Raw genomic sequence first — 15,191 nt, 5'->3', positions numbered from 1 at the left:
GTTCCTCCACAAACAGGCCCTGCTGCCCACAACACCTGTTTAATTTTCTTGATGCTGCGAAGCTGTTTGAAAACGGTTGAAATCTGGAGTATAAAGAGATGCAGAGTGCAGATGACTTGTTTGAAAATACAGACCTTGTGATGCAGGAACAGTTGGGGGTGGGTATTGAGGGACGTGTTACGCCGGCGTGAGAACGGGCATCAATAGGTTTGTATATGGTTAAAAAACAACTCAGAACTCTCTTCTCTCTGTCCTTCTTTCCCTCCCGATCGTCTGTCCTGAGTGGGAAGGGGGGAGAGGGAGGGGAAGTGGGGGGGGAGAGAGGGTTAACAATATATCTGCCAGGATTTTATTGTCACCCCGCAATCTTAACCCTCGACAAGAACCTGCTGTGACGTGATTACAGCAGGGGGTGAAAAAGCTCAAGCAGCCAACAAGAGAAATGTACAACAGAACCACAGAATCATTTTGGTTAGAAGAGACACTCAACATCATCGAGTCCAACCATAACCCCGCCCTGGCACTGCCCCATGTCCCTGAGAACCTCATGTCCATCTGTCCAGCCCTCCAGGGCTGGTGACTCCAGCACTGCCCTGGGCAGCCTGTTCCAATGCCCCACAGCCCTTTGGGGAAGAAATTGTTCCCCAGATCCAACCTGAACCTCTGGGCAGACGTGCATCATCCAGCCCTTTTTTTGGGGAGCACACGGTGGTGGGTTCCGTCTCCTCCCAAGTGTCACCCGCCTGGCAAAGCTCAGCCCCTCCGAGGGGGATCCAGGGCTGCTCGGGTTTCCTGACCAGGGGACTGCTGGAGTGAGGTCTGGGGAACACGCGCTGTGTGACACCCCCTCGCGTCCCTTTTTCCTGTCTCTGTATCACTCCAGCGCATAGAAACACAGGCAATGGTCACGAACGTGTTCACCATCACTCCAGCGCACAGAAGCACAGGCAACGGTCACAAACACGTTCACTGTGTGGCACAAGGTGCAGCTTGGTCCCCGCACACAGCTCGGCTGCATAGACTTGTTCCTTTTTCCCCCGAAATATAATATTTAAATCAAAAAGCATTTGTACCCACCACCCACCCAACCCACTGAACCTTTTCCCTGCCCAGGAGGAGCTGGGGAGGCTCTTGGGGTGGGGCGGAACTCTGGGAGCCCCAACATTCCTTCCTGGGACACCCCAAAGAGTCCTTAGTTACCAACGGTCAGAGCGACCACGATGTTCCAGGCGAACAGCTCCCGGTTTCCCCCGGTCCTGCGCCTGCTCCAGCCATTTGTGCTCCCCCAAACCTTCTTTCCCCCAGGTAGGAACTCACCCCGACCCCTGCAGCCCGGGCGCTCATGGGGGCAAGAGCAGAGGCGAGCGCCGGCCATGGCTCCTGTCTCTCTCGCAGGCTCAGCCCCGCTGCGCCCACAGACGATGCAGCAGCAGCCCATCCCTGCAGCCTGGGCGCCCCCCCAGGCCCCACCAGCAGGTACGGCACCCCTGGCACCCCGTCTGCTCGGACACCCCGGCACCTTCGGCCCCTTCGCCATCCCTGACCCCGGGCACTCCCAGCACCCACCACCCCTGTCGCCGGCACAGGGGTTCAGCCAGCGCGGCCAAGCGGCCCTGCCCTGGGCCATATGTGCCCAGAAAATCCCGTTTTCTGAGCATTTCCCCAGTACCCGGGGCCATCTCTCCCGTTTCCCCTCCCAGAACCGAGTCTCCTCCCGCTTTGCAGCCCCGTTCCCTGCACAGCAGCTCACCCCATGGGGATGTCCCGGCCACCAGCAGACCCAGGGGACATTGGTGTAGGGACTAGCCCATGACAACTCCCTCTCCCCCTCACAGGGCTGGTGAGGGCACCATGTGGGTGCTGCTTTGACCCCAGGATCTTCCACATTCAATGGACCGTGCCCTATAACCACCAGGGCACAGCGGTGGCGGCAGCCACTCCAGTGCTACCACCTCCCATCCCATCTGGCTACCAGAGCCTGGAGGAAAAATTTGCACGTCTGACCATCTCCAGCAAGGCCACCGCTGCAGGGACACCTCCAGGCAGCCATGTCCGCCCCAGCTGCTCGGCTGCCCCCAGCAACAAAGCCACTGGGGACCCCACAAGCCACATGGCGGGCCCGAAGAAGACCATTCCACAAGATGCCCGGGGCAAGAAAGATGTCAGCAGTGTCCCCAAACCTGAAGAGCGGGGGCACAAACGCAGGCACGGACAGGGGCACAGCCCCGAGCCCCCCAGCAAGCGCAGCACAGGGACGGAGCTGCCGCAGTCCCAGGCTGCCCCGGCAGAGCAGCGGGGCCGCAAACGGGGCCACGAATGGGGGCACAGCCCCGAGTCGGAGCCCCCCAGCAAGCGCAGGGCAGAGACAGAGCTGCTGCGGTCCCAGGCTGCCCCGGCAGAGCAGCGGGGCCGCAAACGGGGCCACGAACGGGGGCACAGCCCCGAGTCGGAGCCCCCCAGCAAGTGTAGGGCGGGAGTGGGAGGGGGGGATTAGACCAAGAGCAGGGAATGGGGTTCTGGGCGGGGTGGGGGGTGGAGGGGTTTCAGAGAACACGATGCTGTATTGGGGGGGGGGGGTCTGGAGAACTTTGGGAGGACGCGTTGCTGCTTTAGGGAGGGGGCTGGAGGGGTTTGGGAGGACGGGATGCTGTACTGGGGAGAGGGTTGGAGGGGTTTGGGAGGGTGGGATGCTGCATTAGGGAGGGGGGTTGGAGGGGTTTGGGAGGACGGGATGCTGCACTAGGGGGGAGGGGGGTTGGAGTGGCTTTCGTGGGACCTTTTTGCTTTTTCGCTTTCATTAAATGCTGTTTTTCTGGATCTGCTCTATGCCTGTGTGGGGTGGGGTGAAGGGGCACTGGGAACCACAGACCCGGCTTCGCCTCCATGCTGCAGCAAAATAACCCCAAGTCACCCCCAGAATGGCGAGGGAGGCACTGCAGGGCAGGGACCCTCCTGCCCTTGTCTGGCTGCACCTTGGGCAGCTGTTTTTCCACTCCCTGGTCCTGCAACCACCCAAACAATCACTACCCTGGCCAGAAATTGCCTGGAAATCTCATCTCCCTTTATTGCTCATTTCCCACCCCAGCTCCACAACCTGGGGCCCATGGAGCACCCGGCGAGCCCAGCTCCGCGGGTCCGGCCGGCAGCAGGTGCATTGAGTCCCCATCCCGGACGCTGGTGACGGTGCAGCCCCCGCTGCCGCTCAGCACCCTGAGCTTCATCCTGGCCCAAAACTCGGGTCCCTGGAGCAGCTGCAGCACCCACCACAGCTCGGGGCGGGCACAGAGAAAAGGAGAAAAAAAGAATCCCCAAACCCAAATGTAGAGAAGCCTCAGCGCTGCAGGACGAGCTCTCCCCTCCCGAAGCGGCCGGAGAAGCCGCTGGTGCCATTGTGGCCGTGGGGCAGGCGCAGGACCCCGTCGCAGAGCCCGAGGACCTCGGACACCCCGGTTGTTGCTGGGGAGATCCTGGAGGGGGGTTTGGGATCCCAAGAGGAGCTGCCGGCCCAGGGGGCCCAGGCGGGCGCCCCGCTGCCCCAGGCACCGCGGGGGCTCTCGGGGCTGGAGCAGCTGCCGGTGCCCACGTTGGTGTCGAAGGGAGGGAAGAGGTCGCTGCAGAGGAGCGACCTGGTGAAGGTGTCGCTCCAGCCGCTGGCATTGAAGTCGCTGCTGGGCCAGGTGGGTTCCGAGGGCTCCTTGTTCAGGAGGAGCGATGGCAACGCCGAGGCACCGTTCAGCTCCCGAGTGCCGCCGAGCAGGGAGCCCCCGAGGCCGTAGGAGAACGTCGCGTCTGTCGCCTGCGCTTTCAAACCCAGATGATCCACCAGCTCCTCCACCGCCTCCGGTTTCTTCTTGAAGCCCTTTCCGCTGAGCGGGACCACCCTGATGCCACCGGAGCCGTGTGCCCTGGTCCCTGGGGAGTGGAATCCTTTGAGCTTCTCCCTTCCCTCTGCAGCAGGAAGAGCTGGAGCAAGAGCGACTGTGGTGCTGGGCTGTCCTGACGACTGGGTTGGGTACCGCAATGTCTGCTACTACCTGTCGAGTACGGAGCAGGAGGGGAGCTGGGAGTGGAGCCAGGAACGGTGCTCCTTGCTCGGGGCCTCGCTGGCTGTGCTGGAGAGGGAGTGGGAAACAGTGAGTGAGGGGCAGCTGTGGGTGTGTGGGGGTGCAGGGGGTGTGGGTTGGGTGCAGAGCTGCGGCAGAGCAGGACCAACCCGGCCAGCCGGGCTGGGGAGCTCCTGCAGAAGCTCTGGAGCTTGGCGGAGCAGCCGTTGGGTGGGAGGGAGCTGCTGCCGTCCCAGGGCCTGGGGTGGGGCTGGGACAGGGACTCGCTGGGGCGGCAGCAGCTCCTGACTCTTGGCTTCTCTCTTTCCTGCCCAGGAGTTTCTCTCACGCCTCAGGGGCAACATTGATTACTGGCTTGGGCTGCGGAGACGGGACGGGCGGCTGCAGTGGGTGAACGGCAGCAGCTTCAACCACACGTGAGTCCCGTTGCGAGCCAGGGCCGTGGGGAGACCGTCCTGCGGTGGGACGTGGCTGCGGGGACTGTCCTTGCAGGCAGCCCTTGTCCCCTCCTGCTGCCTGAGGGGACAGCCGCTCCCCCAGGGTGCCAGCGCTGTCTGTGCTTCTTGTCGCAGGTACCTGGTGTACGACCAAGGCGAGTGTGCATTTTTGAATGGCCGTGGTGTTGTGATTTCAAGCTGCTCACAGCTCCGACCATATCTCTGCAGCAAGCCCCAAGCTATCATGTGAAAGAGGGGGGGATGGAGAAAGGACCTTCTCCATGCTGGGACCTCCACAGTGTCACCTCTTCCAGCAGCACAGGGTGACCTGGGGATGTTCTTCGCTCAGCTGCAGCTCTGGATTTCTCCAGGTCTCAGTAACAACTCGCTGTCCGGTCTCAAGGAGAGGGACCTGCAGGAGGGGCAGACACTGGGGATGGTGATATCTGACTGTGTGGATTGGGAGCCTGGGTTGTACGTGGAACTGGTTTCTTTCCCCTCGAACCACTGCAGCACTCATCTTGCTTTTCTCACAATTCCCCTGAATCTGGTTTTGCACTGTGGTGATGGAGCTCGAGGTGCTGCTGCCAGATGAGATGGGCGCAGGGAGCTCGGCCCATCTCCCCAACCCTGTGCTGGGACGTGAAGTGACCTCCTGTGGCACCTGTTACTGATACAGACCCTGTTGCTGTTATTTTGCTATTTTTTTTTAATTAAAACATGGTAAATAATCATGTCTGTCCCTTCTGTTCCTCACAGTGCTTGTTGAAAGCCACTGTTCTCCCCATCAGCCCTTGTGTTCCTGCGTACGGGGGCTTGTGTGCCGCCCCCACAGAAGCTGCTGCCGCAGGAGCCCCAGCAGCAGCTGAAAGCAGCCGTGGGCGTTGGGGACAAACCCACCTGCTGGTGGGTGAACAGACCTCCCTGCGGGGCCGGGGGCAGCGCGGAGGAAGCGGCCGCCAAGAAGCGGCGCCGCGGGGGCCCCAGCAGCACCGGCCGCCAGCGCCCGCACAGCCGCAAGCAGCGGGCGGCCGCCCCCTGCGACACTTCCGCCCCCCTGACCTGCCCGCGCAGGCGCCGGCAGCGCCACGGCCCGTCCCGCCGAGAGGCGCGTGGCGGCGCGAACGTCCGAGCGCACCCAGAGGTCCCGGGTTCGCGTCCCGGCCCCGGCAGAGCGCTCGATGGGCGCGGGAGCTGAGGGGGCCAAGGAGTTCAATGGTACCTGGGGTGGATTAGAAGGGGGTGGTCAGTAGGTCAGAGAGGTTCTCCTGCCCCTCTGCTCTGCCCTGGGGAGACCACACCTGCAATATTGTGTCCAGTTGTGGCCCCTCAGTTCCAGCAGGACAGGGAACTGCTGGAGAGAGTCCAGCGCAGCCACCAAGATGCTGAAGGGAGTGGAGCATCTCCCGTGTGAGGAAAGGCTGAGGGAGCTGGGGCTCTGGAGCTGGACAAGAGGACACTGAGGGGGGACTCATTCCTGGGGATCAATATGGAAAGGGTAGGTCAGGACACACGCACACTGGAAGAGCTTCATTCCTATTTTAAGTCCAGACCAAAGCAGCCAAGAGCCGTTTTGTGTCCCCTGGGCAGCCTGACAGAATTCATGTTCCAGACCACAAACACCGCTGCTCCGGGGGATTACAGACAGAAACGGGGATCACTATCCTTCTTGACAGGGCTCTTAAAGTAGACGACCTGTGGCTAATATTAGACACTGCAACTGCAGCAAGCAATCCAGCAGCCGCTCTGTCCTGCTTGGCTCTGCGCATGGGTCACTTTGTCACTTGGAATCGGCCACTTCGACTCCAGAGCTGGGCCAGGAGTTCCCTGCTCAGCCAAGCTGCTCTTCTGCTGCTCGCTTGACGTCCGACCTTGGACTTGTCCCACCAAGTCCCCCTGTGCCAAGGATGTCCCAGCTCTGGGAACGGCCCAAGGCTTCCAGCCAAAGGCACTTGCAGCCCCAGCCCCTGGGAGCCGCCCGTGGGGGCCGGGGGCAGCCCAGCCCCCCTGAACCCTTTCCCTGCCCAGGAGGAGCTGGGGAGGCTCTTGGGCGGGGGCGGAACACGGGGAGCCCCAACATTCCAACCCGCGACACCACAAAGAGTCCTTAGTAACCACCAGCCAGAGGGACGATGGCGCAGCCACCACTGCGGCTCCCAGCTCGTGGCTCCCGGGACCCCTCAGTTTTTCGGCTCCTGCAGCCATTCACGCTCCCCCAGAGCTTCTGCCCCCCAGGTAGGGACCCACCGCGACCCCTGCAGCCCGGGACGCTCCTGGGGGCAAGAGCGGAGGTGAGCGCCGGCCATGGCTCCTGTCTCTCTTGCAGGCTCAGCACCCCGGTGCCCACTGCCCGGGCAGGAGCAGCCCTTCCCCGCAGCCTGGGCACCCCCGGCGGGGGGGGCACCCCCGGCCCCCCAGGCCCCACCAGCAGGTATGGCACCCCTGTCTGCTCGGACACCCCGGCACCTTCGGCCCCTTCGCCATCCCCGACCCCGGGCACTCCCAGCACCCACCACCCCTGTCCCCCGGCACATACGGCACTGGGCAGAACTGGGGCCGTCGGCGATGGGGCCGGCTCGGGGGTGCCCATGGAGGGTCCCTCCGGCCCAGCACGGCTCCCTCTCCCCCACACAGGGCTGCAGAGAGCACCGTGCGGCTGCTGGTTTGACGCCCAGGTGTTCCAGTACCAGTGGGCCATGCCCTACGGCCACCAGGGCACAGCGGTGGCCCCAGCCCCTATGTTGATGCTGACATCCATCCCTGGCTACCAGCACATCCAGGGGCAACGGGCACAGCCGTACATCTCCAGCACGGCCACCGCTGAGGGGACACCTGGGGGCAGCAATATCTCCAGCGGCTCCTCTGCTGCTCCGCAGAAGAAGGACCAGGAGGACCCGAGAGCTGAGCTGCACTTGTCTCAGGAGATGCTGTTTGGAGAGGCCCATCGGCTCTTCGGCGTCTCTGCAGTCTGCCGGCCTGGTGCCAGTAGCAGCCCTATGACGTGGGACACTGGGGACACCCCTGGAGAGGGGAGTTTTGTGGCTCCTGCCTCCCCACCCCTTCCCATGTCTGTCACCACCTACGAAGGGCCAGTGGAACCACAGAACATCTCCGGCACGGCCACCACCGCGGGGACACCTCCAGGCAGCACCAGCCCCCTGGGCAGCACCAGCCCCCCCAGCCCCTCTGCTGCCCCCGACTATACAGCTCCTGGGGACACAGTGGGACACCCTGCAGTTACTGAAGAGGTGCCACTGGAAGAGGCCCTAAGCTTCTTTGGCTGCTCCTTGGACATGCTGGGGGTGGCCCAGGACACTCCTGTCAGCAGCCCCAGGCCAGGGGACCCTGGTGTCACCAGCCCACCTGTCCCCCAGCCTGACTTCTCGTCCCTCTCACTGCCTGAAGATCTGCTGAGCCCTGACTACACCGTCCCCGAGCTCAGAGAGGCCATGCTGAGCATGGCCGAGTTCTATGTGCTGGGGATGGAGCCCCCGGAGCTGTGGAAGGGCGCGGGGATGGAGCTGCCACTGCCCCAGGCGGCCAAGGCAGAGCAGCGGGGGCAGAAGCGGGGGCAGAGCCCCTCGGCAGAGCCCCCCAGCAAGCGCAGGGCTCTGGCAGCGAGCAGGGGGCTGGGAGGGGGGAATTAGATGAGAGAACACCAGGGGTGGGGGTTGGGAGACGAGGGGTGCAGTATTTGGGGGTGGGGGTCTGGGGTGTGTGGGAGGGGTGCAAGTGTGTTTGGGGTCTGGGGGGTTGGAGGGTGTGGGAGGAGGGTGGTGGGTTTGGGGGTGGGTGGGTCAGGGGAGGTGTGGGAGGAGAGGGGTGTCTGGGGTCTTAGTGGGGCGGGAGGAGGGGGTGGTGGGTTTGGAGTGGGGGGTCAGAGTAGCTCTGGGACCTTTTTCTTGTGTTTTTGTATTAAACCTTGTTTGTCCAGAACTGCTGCATGTCTGTGTGGGAGGGGGAGGGAGCGCAGGGGGCACCGGGAAATGGCCCCAAGAGCTGCATAAGCCCCGATGACCCCAAATCAGAGCCCATGAGCCCCCAAGGGCCCCGAGCCCCCCCAGGGCTGAGTCACCACCAGAGGGACAGTCAATGCCCCATGTCCCCTGTCCCCTTCCCCAGGGGAAGCCGCCCTTTGGCGGGGGGAGCAGGACAGACGGGTCCCTGCGGGACTCACGGACACGGCCCCACGCAGGAAGCAGCTCGGAGCCCCTGGGACAGGGACAGACCTGGGGGGCCGGGCGGGGACGGACACACAGACAACAGGGGCTGCAACGTCTTTGGAACACGAGCAGCGTCCCCTGCAGCGGGGACAGGGCTGGGGGCAAAGCCCTTCAGAGCCTCAGGACAATCAGGCCCTTCCTCGGGTCCCAGCGCTCAGCTCCAGAGCCCGGCTGTGCCTCCTGCCCACGGAACAACCCAAATCACCCAGAATGGCGAGGGAGGGGCTGCAGGGCAGTCGGTGCTGTTGCTCTTCTTGGGAACTGTGGGACTGCGCCCTGACTGGTGATGTCTTTGACCCATCAGCTGTGTTATTCACCTCGGTTCCTGTCCCTTGAGGAACAGAAGGCAAGAAAAGTGGATATAAAGGGGAGAACTAACAGCTTTCACTTTGCTCGAGCACTATGCCATTAATGCAACGTAACATAAACTTGTTACTGTCTGAGCTTCAGAGATGTCTTCCACATAATTGTTGTTTGGCCTGCGTTCTGTAGATGGACTTATGCAAAAGATGGCGTAATAGGAAAGGCTTTATGGAAAGACCTTGTAAAAATGTGAATTTAGCATTTGATCCATGGCATAGCCACACGGATATAAGGAAGTGTAGTAAATAGAGCTAAAAGTAACACCCCTGAGTTTGTGAGGCCACGGTCCTGAGGAAAAATAATAGAAAAAAGAAAAGCATAGAAAAGCACTGTGGAAAAAATTCCCTTTATTTTTCAAATATGCCAGCTACCTTTATTAACATTAAAACTCACAGCATGAAGAAAAAGCCCTCGGGAATTAAGATAGTGAGGCTGCCAGGATGCTACGGACACACCGCACAGCGCTGATTTCCAGTTTTCCATCTCCTTCCCTGGGCAGAGCAGAAGAGGGACGTGTGATACCAGGGCAGTTCTCATGGGCAGATCTGATTCCTGAAACAACATGTGCGTATCACATACGTAACGTGACACACGCCTCTCATCGGAAAATCCGTATTCTCCATGGATTTTCTCACTTAAAATTAATTTTGAAGAGACGTGTCCTAATCTCTGTCTCGGGTATGGATGCATTGCGATAGCTCCTTGTTTCATCCCAAATATTGCCCATCTAATCATTAGGAATAAATCTGTTTGCAAATAGGAGAAACTCGGAGGGTTTCTGCAAGTAGAAGCGGCAGGACTACAGTAAAGACTGCATGAACTCTCAAACACCTGGCGATTAAAAAGACAGTCGATAAAGTTATTTAACACTTTCAGTGAGCCAGTTCTGAAGGCTGAGTTAGCACAAGGTCCGTGTTGGGTTTGGAAGGCGTACAAGCTATTAAAGAGCTATTAAAGTGTGTTTCCTTGCCAAATCACCTGCAGTGGGACGTGGGTCCTTGGGACACGCTCAGGGAAGTCCAAGTGGAGAATCTTCTCTGTATGTTGAGAAGTTCTCGCTACGTCACCAGCAGGTACGACCCAAAATCAACGTGCGTGGAGCTCCTTCCTGGGAAACGCTGCTTTGGAAGATTCCTTACCGGGATTGAAGTAAAACAGCCTCTGTTGTTTTAAGGATGAGATTAGTTGGGTAAATCAAGGTGAGCATCAAAATAAAGTATGCAGCTCTACAGAGTGAGTTTAGTATTGCCTTTGCTTCTTGGATTAGCAAGAAAAAAATGAACTCTGTGTATACGTCTGTGCACATGCGCCCCTTTCATATCTATATATATATAGAGGTGTGTGTATATATATATGCAAATTCCTGCCAATACTTTACTGTTCGGGTGCTGTAAACAGATAGATCATCCCAATCATAAACAGGTTAACACGGTGAGTAAACACCAGAGCTAAAATCTACCGGCTGAATTCTGAAATTCCCCATGAGAGACTGGTTTGCAGCATTAGACAATGAGGCTTCTACGTGTTTGTGCTCCGTTAATCTTGTGTGGAAAGGAGGAAATCGCGAGCGGCAAGGCTTGGGGTGTACTGCTTGGTGGGGACATCCAAGGTCATGTTGATGTGGTGTGATATGGAGAGTCCCTCTGTGACATGGTTACGTGTCTGCTAACAGCAGCTGGAAACGGGTTGGACTCCTGCTGAGCTTCATTGAAGTATCATCAGGACCCTTCCACGTAGCTCTTCAAAATGATGGGGCTGGAGGGACCCTTCGCAATATCTCTAAACCAGAAAGCACGTGCGTATATTACAAAGCCAGAAGGGACCCTTGTGGTCAGCTCGTTTGTCTGCATAACCCAGGCCATAGGACTTCCCAGAATTAGTTCCCATTTGAGCTGGAGTCCAATCCAACAATCTGTTCTTCCAATTCATCCATCAGTTTGCCTTTAATATACAGGAAGCATCTTCAGAATGAGAATTCAATGCTTTCTTGAAAAGTTGGACAAACAATCTGAAAAAAGAGAGAAAAAAGAAAACCAAGATGCAGTTCAGTATAGGCAAACATAAATGACTATACTTAGGTAACGATAATCAACTGTACAAAAATAGGCTGGGAAATCACTAGTTAGGCAGCAGTTCTGCTTAAAATGATGTAGGAATTATAATGTATTACCACTGTTGTGAAAAAATAAAGCATTTCATTGGGTTTTATATGCAGGTCTGTTCTTTATGAAGGTTTAGAACCATGCCAGCTGAGCTGTGTTAATGAGAAGCTAGTGCTGTCTATATATATAGTGCCCACTATATGCCCACATATAGATATGCCCACACATATCTATAGTGCCCACTATAGATATGAGCTAATGCAGCATATCTTAAAACTCTGATTAAGATCCAGACTTTAGATACAGCCTTCCCAGCAAAGGAAGAGTCTAACCTAAGATTTAAGAAAAGATGAGCAGACTTGACTTTGCTGTATGCACAGTTATCCTGATCAGCTGTTAAACCACGGTAATGTGAGTCTTAGATCTAAATCTTAATGTACATGAAATATTCTTCCCTCAGTGCTCAGCTCTGATAATTCTCAACTTGGATTGTTGAATCAGATTTTAGTTACTCCACTTTAAGACGTGGAACAGCAAGGAAAGATGTGGAACAGCAAGGAAAAAGTCCAGAGGAGAAGAACGTGAATGATTATTACCTGTGAGGGTTTACTGGGTCTGTTTAGTCTAGAAAGGAGAAGAGCAGACGTTATAATAGTATTCATACAAGATTAAAAATGCTACTGCTGAATGGAGCTACAATACACTTATATTTATCCTGCTCTGTTATCCACATTATGTGAAAGAGATGCATTTGTCCTCTAACCTCCGATTCCCAACAACTGTCCAGCCCATAAAACCAGAACACTCTGCCTACAGGACACGGAATGTGGCAGCACCAATATATAATCCTGCAAAAAGAGCCTCAGGATGTGGCTTTGGACATCTCAAGAAGTGTGGTTTAGAAGCTTTGTTAGCGCTGGGGAGCCAAGAAAGGGCATTGCGCGATTGTGGTTGGCAAAGCTGACTCTGGCCGATGCCCCTGAGGTCCACACAGGTTGTGTCCAGACATTCGTTTTCTGGATGTTCACAGACCTGGATATCACGGAGCAAGCCCCGCTGGTCCTGGTTACTGCAGGGGGAGATACGGGTTGTGCTCCTGGCCACGCCAGGGAAGGGGATGGAGCACGGATGGAGCAGGTCCCTACTTCTTGCTTGAACCTCTGAGATGTTTTAGATGTCATGTGGACTTTGGTCCAAGCGTGTTAAACAGAAGTTGGGATCTGTTTGGTAGGAACTAAGAAACTTATCTTGAATTTGTAAGTTTGGGGTCTGGCAAACTTGTACGAGTGCTGAGAGATTATGTACAAAGACAGAGATTCTGGAGGAATGTGACTGAGGGGAAGTCGCTTCTGAAAACAGCCCAAGATGAGCTAAGGAACCGTTTCCTTAGGAGTCTTACGATGAGTGAAACTGTTTTCTGAGCAAATCTGGGGTGGCAGGAAATAATTCCTGGTGTGGAGGTACCATCCAGCTGCTCAGGTGGGTAAACTCCTTAAACTTTGCATTTCCCCTTCTGGTTTCACCAAAAGGAGAACAGCTTGCTAAAGAGAAATGAAGTTAACTGGTGCTTGGCAGAGCTTGGTAGAGGGGCAAGCTGTTTCAGAGGCTGAATTATGGATACAATAAGTTCTTTAACTGGTTGCTGCTTTCACAATCCTTTAGCAGCTTCCACTAAAGAGAAGTCTGTTGTCCCCTGTTTGTGCCACCAGTCAGCACAGTGAGCCCTGTCCCTGCGGTACGGTCCCACATTCCTTCGGGAACTGGGCGACTCCAGTATCTCCAGCCAGAAGGGTTGCCAGAGGAGGGAGAAGCTCTCAGGAAGCATCATCACGTCTGTGCAAACACCGGGACTGTGGGCAAGCAGAGCGCTGTTCATCATGAACACTCTTGCCAATAAAGAGCTGAACAGGAGCGCTCGGGCTCTCCACAGATCTCCAAATGGCCAAAGCCAAAAGCTTGGGGAAGCCACTGACCAAGTGGCTGCAGGATGGAGTCATCATGGCAACATCTTGGTGCCAGTCCACAGGTGGTGGTGTCCCCAACCCACCTTGCCCCTTGGCTTCAGCTCAGAAACGAAGGAGCTCCTAATCCAGCTCATTCACTGAATCTTCTTTACTTGGGTCTAACTCTTGGACCCCATAAGAATGACTAAATCTGGCTTTTGTGGAATAAAACTTTTTTTGCAGTTTAATTTTCTCTTCTTTAATGCCAGTTGGAAAGAGACGGGGAAGAAACGGGATCAGGGAAGGCTGCATGTGGCGCGGGGGGGAGAAGAGTGTGCAACTCAGAGAGTGAGTCTTTCTCTGCCTTACGGACTTCTGTGTCATGTCTTGGCTTTTTACAGCGTTAATGTGCCCTGTTTCACAGTTCTGTCTCGCTCCTGGGGTGCCTGTGGGTGTCGTTCCGTGGGCGAACCAGGTGGGAGAGCTGCTTTTTCTCCTCCAGCACGGAATTACCCATTTCGCAGTCCTGCGCGTCCAGCTCGCGCCGGGAGAGATGCTCCACGATGCCAGCGCCCAGGGAATCCCCCAGCACGTTGGTGGTCGTTCGAAGGCGGTCCCTGAGAAATCAGAGGGAAAATGAAATACAGCTTCTTAGTAACAGCTAAATGGATAAAGAAACATCTTCAATGAAATCTTTTCTACGTTTCAAGTCACTCTGATAATTGACATTTCAACACTGACAAGAAAATTACTTCCAGAGAGCCGCCTTTGATATATAGCCTTGAGCACAGGCTTCGCATTCATTCTGCTCTTCGGCATTCACAGTTTCTCACATAAAAGTTTTGGACTTGCCACAAAATGAGAGAAACGTTACTGTGGTTCCACAGAGTTTCCTTTCCAAAGGGCCGCTAAGGCTCTTCTGCCTCACCACGTGTTACACTTGAGCTGCATTTTGTTTTACAAAAGGTGCAGAAATTGTGGTGCAAACCTATGGCTTAGCGCTGCTGTGGGGCCAGGTTTCCTCACACTATACACTCAGTCAAGGCACCAGACTTTTCATGCAAAATAGCAAATGTAAAGTACCATTTGCAATGAGATATTCTCCACAACCACATCTGTCTGTAAGAGCTGAAGCCACCACCAGTCCAGCAGCCATCATGTCCTTCAGTGATAACAACAGATATGGCTTTTGGTATCTGATTTAAATCAGCCTTTCTGGGTAAGTACAATCTGGGGAAGTAAATCCTGGCTGGTACCGGCACTGGTGTGGCCAGCAGGCCCAGGGCAGTGACCGTCCCTGTGCTGGGACCTGGGGAGGCCAAACCTTGAATCCTGGGGGCAGTTTGGGGCCCCTCACACCAAGAAAACACTTGAGGTGCTGGAGCGAGTTGAGAGAAGGGAACGGAGCTGGTGAGGGGCTGGAGCACAAGTGTGATGGAGCGGCTGAGGGAGCTGGGGGTTCAGCTGGAGAACAGGAGCTGAGGGGAGACCTTCTGATCTCTGAACTGCCTGAAAGGAGCTTGGAGCCAGGGGGGTCGGGCTCTGCTCCCCAGGAACAAGCGCCAGGAGCAGAGGAAACGGCCTCAAGTTGCGCCAGGGGAGGTTGAGATTGGATCTGGGAACAATTTCTTCCCCAAAGGGCTGTGGGGCATTGGAACAGGCTGCCCAGGGCAGTGCTGGAGTCACCATCCCTGAAGGGCTGGACAGACGGACATGAGGTTCTCAGGACATGGGGTAGAGGTGGCCTTGGCAGTGCTAGGTAATGGTTGGACTTGGTGATCTTAAAGGTCTTTTCTAACCTAAATGATTCTATGATTCTCCAAAAGGTCATCTGGCACCCTAGGAGGCAGGGCCTGTTCCAGACAAGTCTGTTCTTATGCACAGCTTACAGAAGTGGAGGTACTGGGCAAGACTCTGTTTCCAACTGCTCAGCCATGGCTGGGAGCAGACTTTGGCTGCCTTGGCTACGAACCAGTCATACAAGATGCAGAAGAACTGAGGAAACACTGAGTGTATCCCTGAGCCAGGATTTGGTTGTGTTTGAGAAGACCGAGAGAGT

General features: G+C 56.4%; 4 protein-coding genes across 11 annotated transcripts in view; 2 read left to right on the top strand and 2 right to left on the bottom strand.

Moving 5' to 3' along the window:
• Nucleotides 1–15,191, bottom strand: part of KLHL33 (kelch like family member 33) — a 55,046-nt gene that overhangs the window by 14,026 nt on the left and 25,829 nt on the right. The window lies entirely within an intron of this gene.
• Nucleotides 1,127–5,233, top strand: LOC110356057 (brevican core protein-like). The gene is made up of 7 exons (XM_065041956.1): nucleotides 1,127–1,305; nucleotides 1,396–1,476; nucleotides 1,836–2,476; nucleotides 3,366–3,677; nucleotides 3,858–4,133; nucleotides 4,380–4,480; nucleotides 4,637–5,233. The coding sequence occupies exons 1-7, from the start codon at nucleotides 1,221–1,223 to the stop codon at nucleotides 4,749–4,751; spliced, it is 1,611 nt and encodes a 536-aa protein (XP_064898028.1). The 5' UTR covers nucleotides 1,127–1,220; the 3' UTR covers nucleotides 4,752–5,233.
• Nucleotides 5,615–8,148, top strand: LOC102091592 (collagen alpha-1(I) chain). The gene has a single exon (XM_065042431.1). The coding sequence runs from the start codon at nucleotides 6,634–6,636 to the stop codon at nucleotides 8,146–8,148; it is 1,515 nt and encodes a 504-aa protein (XP_064898503.1). The 5' UTR covers nucleotides 5,615–6,633.
• LOC102090873 (excitatory amino acid transporter 4-like) overlaps nucleotides 9,418–15,191 on the bottom strand; it is a 31,160-nt gene continuing 25,386 nt past the window's right edge. For 4 of the 8 annotated variants that reach the window (XM_065042347.1, XM_065042349.1, XM_065042350.1 and 1 more), the window contains one exon: nucleotides 13,349–13,749. In XM_065042347.1, coding sequence (XP_064898419.1) covers nucleotides 13,551–13,749 — 199 coding nt within the window. In that variant the 3' untranslated portion in view covers nucleotides 13,349–13,550. Of the gene's footprint in view, nucleotides 11,096–11,785; nucleotides 11,814–13,348; nucleotides 13,750–15,191 lie in introns of those variants that run through there. The other 4 variants (XM_065042353.1, XM_065042352.1, XM_021282473.2 and 1 more) reach the window with 2 other exon arrangements.

This window comes from Columba livia, chromosome 27, assembly GCF_036013475.1.
Source record: "Columba livia isolate bColLiv1 breed racing homer chromosome 27, bColLiv1.pat.W.v2, whole genome shotgun sequence".
Taxonomy (NCBI): Eukaryota; Metazoa; Chordata; class Aves; order Columbiformes; family Columbidae; genus Columba; species Columba livia.
Note: the sequence above shows the minus strand (reverse complement) of the source record. Positions and strands in the feature narration are given on the sequence as shown.